Raw genomic sequence first — 7795 nt, forward strand, 5'->3', positions numbered from 1 at the left:
GGCATGGGGCCATTTTCGATTTAAAAATGGATAAGTGGGTCTTTATTAAGTAGATTTGTATTTACGCAGTAGGACAGTCAATTAAGATGAACATAATAAAAAAAGCCAAAAACACTGATATTTGTTGTGAATGAGCAGAACTGTTGCTGAATCACGTCTAAGCTGATCAAGTCTGCCGGCATCAGTCTTGTTATCTTTATCTGATAACAAAGCTCTCCTGCTCTCATCCAAACATGGTGACGTCTGTGTGCAGAGTCAGCAAACTTTAAAGAGTTTTATCAGAGTCGACTGGTGAATCCCCGCCCTTTTAATGTCCCTGTAATCCACTAAGATTAAAGGTAATTTGGCTAATGCTTGAAAGTAGCTGTCCAGTTTAATTGACTGGAGAGACATTAACCCTTTAAAACATGGTTATGTGCAGTCTGTGGTGAAAACACTCTTAGCTAAGTCCACAGATCAATTCCCATCCATTTGGTTTATTTTTACTTTTGCTTTTTTTTAAAGAATTAACCTTTTTATTTTTCATAAATATGGCGGTGAAGCTTTCTGTTTCTTTGGGGGATTTTATTGCATATTACAGACCAAGAGGTTGCACAACAGGCATGGATGGTGAATATTTATTCGAGTTGTGAAGTTTGACTACCTCAACCATTTATATTCCTGTGTGTGGTCTCAGAAATGTTTTAGATGCAGGTATGATGCTTGGAAATAAATCTACATTCACGGAAACACAGAGTTGTGTGTTGTGATCACTGAACAAACACTTAATTTGAGCAATTCAACTGTAGTATTTAACATTAGCTTAGGCAGTTGCTTTATTTGGTTCTATCATCCTCTGTTTCTGCCTTCCTCAGTTTCCTGTCTGTGTGTTGCAGGTCTGTAGCGGAGCAGGAGCGGCCGTTTGCTCTGGGAATGCAGTTTGTCCTCCTCAGGACTCTCGGTGAGTAGAACCGGAAAGCACAGAGCTGCTCATCTTGTTTTATTTTGCCATGAAATTAAATGGAAAAGCAGAATATCAGCAGTGTTATTTGTGGAGCTCGATGGAGAGATGGGCTCACTGCTTGTAAACATCAGTACCTCCTGACTGACGAGCTGATTTACAGATTTTTTAAAAAAAAAATTCGACATGGCAGTTACCCTGAATAAGCAGGAGTCAAAGGAGGTGAATTATATTTGATGCATGTTCAGGGAGCTGCTGTCAGTGTAAATTATTTAGAGGACAGTTAGAAACTCTGAGGTGTTTGGGGGTTAATCAGGTGGTGAGGATTATGAAATTTATGAAATCCAGGATGGCATTTCTCATCTTGTGCTGCAGTTTCTCACAGCAGCTCCTGCAGCTTTATTGGAGTAAATTCAAAGAGTCTCACCTCAATGAGAAAGCTGAGAGCTCACGTCTGTTCTGGGGTTTTTCTGTTTTGTTTGTTTTTTACCTCCCTTGACCTCTTCTTTCCCTGTTTTCTCTTCCATGTCATCATTTTTTTCTTTCTTTCTGCTCTTTCCATCTCCTTTTCTTTCCACTCTCTCGTTCTTTCCCCCGCCTGATTTCTTCTTCTTCTCTTTTTTTTTACTCAGCCTACATCCCCACTCCCATTTATTTCGGGGCCGTCATCGACACCACCTGCATGTTGTGGCAGCAGGACTGTGGCGTCCACGGCTCCTGCTGGGAGTACGACGTCACCTCTCTGCGCTTCGTGTACTTCGGCCTCGCTGCTAGCCTCAAGTTCCTTGGCTTCCTCTTCATCTTCCTCACCTGGTACTCCATTAAGTACAAAGAGGAGCGGGTGGAGCGCTGGCTCAAGCGCCACCTGTCGCCTGTCGACACCGTGGGCAGCCTCGTCTGCCACCCCGGCGGCCACAAGGGCCACGCCCGCACCCGTTCCTGTCCCGTAAATATCCCTCGAACCGACCCCAACACTCTGCCTGCTAATGCACCGCCGCGCGCCGGCACCCTGAACCGTGGCGTTAGCACCCAGAGCTGCCCCGGCCAGGAGCTGAAAGCAATAACTCCTCCTCCGGCAGCCGCAGCTGCACCTTCACCCGCAGCGGCGCCCAACCCCGCACCTGCCCGATCACTGGAACACGTCTCAGTCCGAGTCTGAGCTCCAGATCGGGGCCTGGGCGACGAGGCAGGTCTCTTCCACTGACTTCTCGTTTCTTCTGAAATCCAGTCAGCTGGGTTTTTAGCCGCTGTCAAGAGCACCAGTCATAGCACAGATGTCCGGCTCGCATCTCAAGTCTCTGATTGGCTGGTGAAACACTGGTAAACTACGTGGATCGAAAACCTTCAGGTAGACCTCCTGCTTTGTCCAGACCAGGTGGAAATCTCTGCTCGGTTCATTGAAATGCAAATGGAAGCTTGGTTTCCTTTGAGATGGAAGACAGTTCATCGCTCATAAGCCCCCACCTCCACCCCTCCACCCTCACCTCGGCGATGTGTGCCTTCTGTCACCACGGTCCTCACATTAATAGTACAAAACACACTGGAAGCCCCTCACACACACACAGACTTGGTCACCTTGTAGGAGTCGCCTGAACAGATACCTCAGCTTCGCTAACCTCTCCCTTCAGCTTCACCGTCGCCTCACGTCTGCGTGCTTCATCCTCATTTGCGATTTTCTTTTGAGCCATTTTTGTTCTTGTATCAGCGCTTTCACTGGAAAAAAAAAAGAAAAACCTTTGGAAATGTGATACACAACCGTTAAAGAACTGGAAACCGATGGCATGGTGCTATGTGAAAAACAGCGTCCTTTTTTTAAATCTTTTTTTTAAAGAAAAAACCCAACAGGTCACTGGGCTAAGCAGCTTGGCATGCACAGAATGCCTTCCTCTTCGATGCAAGGCCTTTTGTTGCTCCCCTGACACAATGACACGCAGTATTACTGCTGAAAGTCGGATTGTTTTGGCTTTTTCCAGCTCCATACAATGCATCCATACATCCGGGCCTCTGACTGGCACCCTGTGATAAGCAGCTTAACCTGGGGAGAGGAAAAAAAAAAAAAAAGAGGATCGGCATTTTCCTCCTGACCACATTCCCGGCGAGCCAGCGGCGGATTCTTCGAATAAACGACTGGAAGAACGAGGAAAGAAACAGACTGCATTTCAGGCTCAGTGACTTTAACATTTGTAGTCAACATGTAGGAAGGCGAGTAGTCGACCATCACGTAGAGGTCATAGTGTAGTCATCTGTTCCCTTTGTCTGCTCCAGAAATGAAAGCGGTGTCTGCAGATGGAAACTGTATGAATGCACCTTGTTGGTTTAATATGAAACAGTAGTCCTGGTGTATTATGGGTAATGACCTGCTCGCCTGCCAGAATGTGATGTGTGTTGCGTTTGATAGGTGTAAGTTGCAGCAAAGTGAGGAAAAAATAAGAAAATAAGGCATCAGTTTGCAGAATGGTTCAGTAGTTTATTGAGAAAGTAGAGAAAAGGTCACAGATTCCTGATGGAGTGCAGCTAATGATCGTTTTTTTTTTTAATCTAAAAAAAAAAAAAAAAAGTCAAACAATGTGAATCAACAGTTTTTCTGAGCTCAAATTTTTTTGTTCAACCCCAAAACCCAAAGATGTTTTTAGCAATATGAAAAACCGAAAGGCTTAACCTATCAAATGTGCAAGCCAATTAGGCTCATTTCCAGCTCTACTGTTTTACTCTTGGACTCGACTAGAGTAGCTTTGCATGATTCACAGTTTAAAATAATCCTCTTTTAACTCATACAGGGCCTTTGTTCAGCCCCTCATTTCATCCACTGTCCCAAACAAGCTCTTTTAATATTTTACACCAGTGGTTCTTAAACATTTCCAGGCGTGATCCTGTTTTCACCTGTCACTAAACCATTTTTTATCAATTACTAACAACAAATGTAGGGTCTTGATCCTAGAGTCAATGCAAGAGCATCAACAAAAAAAAGAAAAAAGAAATCAGAGTATCACTGCTTTAAACCTGCTTTCTTCTGGTTGGCTGCCCCTCACAAACAGTAGGTTTGAGCAGGAGGGGGTGGGGCTTTGGTCTCGCACCCAGAGTGGTGTTGCCTGAGATGACAATAGTAGGGACTTCCCTGCTCACTGACTTAAATATTCACCATTAAAACAGCAGACATTTGACGGCAAGTAAGGATAACAGCTCGACTTTAAAAGACGTGAAGCACCAGTTTGGACCTCAGCCGTTGTTTTTTCTTTTGGCAGTTTGGTGTAACAGATTTAGTCGTTAAAGGTCAGAATAAATTTTACTCCATTTATTATGACATTTAAAAAATATAATATTAAACTCAAAAGGAGAGTATTCACTGAGCTCTTACACAAAGAAGAAGCAGAGTCGTTTTTCGGTAGACGTGTTCTGATCGTGTTCTGTGAAGGAAAAGTTGCACAACTGCTACTAAATGCATCGAAAAGCAAGCAGTCACCGTATTTGAAAGGTTTTCAACAGTAAGTCTCAACAAAAATAAGTAAAAATGACCAATCTGAAGAAAAAACAACCCAATAACATCTTTGGGAAAATTTTGACCTTTTTTTTCTTATTGTTTTGATTTTAAAGGTAACAATTAAGCCATATTTAAAGCTTGTTTTAAAATTAGTTAGTGGTTAAAGTAGTTAAATTTTTGATTTAGCAGCCCAGTGGAAGCAAATAATCACCATCACTTTTATATTTTTAATTCTACTGTACACTAAACGAACTGTGGAACTGAAGTGCTACTTAACAGTGATGAAAGCTCAAAAAGTAACAAGTTTAATTCCTAAAATGTTTTAATAGTTTTACAATAAATTAATAGTATTAGTAAAAGTAAATTAATAACATTTGTCGGATTACTGTCAGTGCGCACAGTGATGGGACAAACTTCTTTTTTGATCCCCCAAATAATTTTACTCCAACTTTTTTGGATTCTTTTAAATCCAGAGATTACATTTACAAAGGAAATAGAAACATTTTTGAACCTGTACCACCATGTAAGCCATGTTTGTATTTTGTATATAGACAGTTTGATGAGGATTTGCTTCCACTGTGGCTGCAAGCTAAAACTTTTCTCCTCAGTCTAGAAACAGAGGGCATTTCTGAGCTTTAAGAACAGAAATATAAATTTAGATCAGTGTTAGAGCTTCTTTCCTCTTGGCTCTCTGTTTACAGCTCGTTACACATCTGTTTTTGTTTTTCCCTCTAAAAACTCAAACCTCACAAAAACACTGTGTTTGGATGTCGAGGTGTGATGCCCGTGGAGGTTCGATGTTACATGTGCTCTTACTGTACACACGCACAGAGTCCTGAGCAGTTTGTCCTGTGAGGACACCTGCTGGGCAGATGTGTACCAGCACGTAGGACACGGGAAGCCATCCGACACGCACATCATGTCTCAAACCAACCGAAGAGAAAGAGGATCAATACTTGTTACATGCGAGACAGAGAACAAGAACCAAAACAGTATTTTTGTGTGTAGACAGCACGGTTGGTGCCTCATTTCGTCCCGGTGTTTTTACTTTTGAGACCTCAGATAAAAGCAGCTCTGAAACAAACAGTTTCTTATGCTATTATTTATCCTGCATCTTATCCTCATTTAAAGCCACCTGTTTCATTTGCTGCAGGGTTTGAGCTCCAGCAGGTGAAGGACAATTTTTAAAACATTTTCTGGCGGTTAACCTCTTTCACCAAACTAAAAAAAACTTGATAAAATCAGCTATTTAAGCAGTAAGACTTCAGACAGATACAAACAGGTTCACTTGGGCTGTATTTATATGCATTTATCAAAGATTCAGTAAGAGGACTAGATGTTACAATCCCTGATAATGCATTGCTTTAAATGGAGAAAATCTTGAGGGGTGGCTGTTATGAGGAAAAGCAGCCCAGAAACGTTACCAGCGGCACACATCGTTGTGTGCGTAACATTTCGTTCTTTTACCCAAGCTAATTTGCCATTTTTCCTTGGTTAGATTTAAAGAATTTAAAATTTCTAATTTTCGGGGACAAAAAAATTAATCTCAAAGGTTTGAGCAAGTCTAGGCATATCTGTAAATCTATAAAAAGAGAACAGTTACTCATAAGTTTATGTTGTACGTGCATTATTGACACAGTATTGTCACTTCATTGTAATCGTCAATACGCGGTTATCATGAAACTCATAACAGCCAACAAACAATCGATCAGTCGACCCTGAGACTGCTGGGCTACAGCTGTAGGCCGCTGAGGTCTCCAACACAGAGACTGCATAATTAATTTATATAGACTTGTTTTCGCTTACAGTTACTGCATTATTATTATTATTATTATTATTATTATTATTATTATTTTATACGTGCTTCCTATTTTGTTCCCCTCAGAGAGTCGCGGTGCATCTTGTGCAGCAATAGGATAAAAAATAAAATTCAAGCTAGAATATTTCAAGATGAGGCGCATGCTGGAGCTGATGACTGACTGGTGAGCTTTAAGGGTTCAGTGATTTTAAAAAAGATTCTTGTTTTAATTAAAGTGATTATTATTGTTGAACAGGTTAGAGCTCATGTCTGATGCAATAACATGTTTCTGTAATGTTAGAGTGACTTTTGAGGTGATAAAATTAAGGACAGGTGGACAATAATCACACACAAGAAACATCTTAGGGACAAAAAAAATCGCACCACTTCTCAGTAAATGGAAGGAAAACTTGACACACGATTTCAGTAGAGAAAGTAGAGTAGAGTAGAATCAAATTTCAGCACATCATTCCATTTTTATGTACAGCGAGAACAGCTAATACAAATCTCACCCGTGTCCGTCTGTGTCGTGTTAGAGATGCTCGTCCATCCGTTTAACATTTAACCAGAACATCTGCTGTTTCAGTTTGTCCATGCAGCGCTGCGGTTCAGCTGCAGGCGGCGCTGTTTCACGTCTCAAACGACACTGGGAGGATGAACTGCTGACACCAGTATTTCTTGATAGCAGGCTTTTTTTCCCTTTTTGATAACGCATAAAAAGAAAATGGGAAGTTTTTGTTTAACAGGAGGAAAAGGTGCATTTATTGGGGACTATTTTTCATGGCGGATTAGTCAACCTTTGTTACTTTAGGGGCAGCAGAGTGATGCATGTGGGAGTGGATCTGTGTTCATGGTAATAAAGGAACATTTCAGTCATTTTTGGACAGTGGTGCAGTGCTGTTAGGAGGAAGTTTGTGGATTTCTGGGTGTCGTACAAGCTTAATAAACCTTGTAATGAGGCACACAGGAAGCCTCCTAATCAGACACCTGGACCACCTGATGCACTGATAGACATACTGTAATTTTTATAATGAAGCTGAAGCTTTTTAAGGGGTTCAAAGGTCCAGAAATTCTCACTACTCATTTTAGCCGCACATAACCAGCCGTGCAGGTGGTGTCAGTATTTCGTCCTCCGGCTTCAGGATTTTACCACATCGAGTCGTTTACCTCCGTGTGTCGCTTCATATGTGGCATCATTTCCAGACTGTGACTACAGACAAAGACTGAATCTTTACGAGCTCCTTCAGGCAAATGTAGGTTTTACCTTCTTCTTCTTCTTCTTCTTCTTTTTTTTTAAAAAGGAAAAAAACAATCAGTATTGTATTTATTTCCAAACAGTGTTTTTGAATGACTGAACGATCGCACTGATGAGAGGCAACATGTAGATTTGTGGATGCACTGTTTACAGATGCCTTGGTTACTTGACTTCTGTCAATATAAATGTGAAGAAAAAAATTAATAAACGAGAATTACAGAAACTGCTGCTTTGTGTTTCTTCTTCTTCTGTCTGCAGTCGTTTATCTGCCGCGTTCCCTCCAGCTGGTTTATCTTAACAGGAATAGTTAACAGGAATTTAAAC

General features: G+C 41.3%; 1 protein-coding gene across 1 annotated transcript in view; it reads left to right on the forward strand.

Annotated features, from left to right (window-relative positions):
- LOC134617133 (solute carrier organic anion transporter family member 5A1-like) overlaps positions 1-7698 on the forward strand; it is a 47871-nt gene extending 40173 nt beyond the window's left edge. The window contains exons 8-9 of the mRNA XM_063462327.2: positions 876-940; positions 1573-7698. Coding sequence (XP_063318397.1) covers positions 876-940; positions 1573-2099 — 592 coding nt within the window. The 3' untranslated portion in view covers positions 2100-7698. The remainder of the gene's footprint in view (positions 1-875; positions 941-1572) is intronic.
- The last annotated feature ends 97 nt before the right edge of the window (positions 7699-7795 follow it).

This window comes from Pelmatolapia mariae, linkage group LG18 (assembly GCF_036321145.2).
Source record: "Pelmatolapia mariae isolate MD_Pm_ZW linkage group LG18, Pm_UMD_F_2, whole genome shotgun sequence".
NCBI lineage: Eukaryota > Metazoa > Chordata > Actinopteri > Cichliformes > Cichlidae > Pelmatolapia > Pelmatolapia mariae.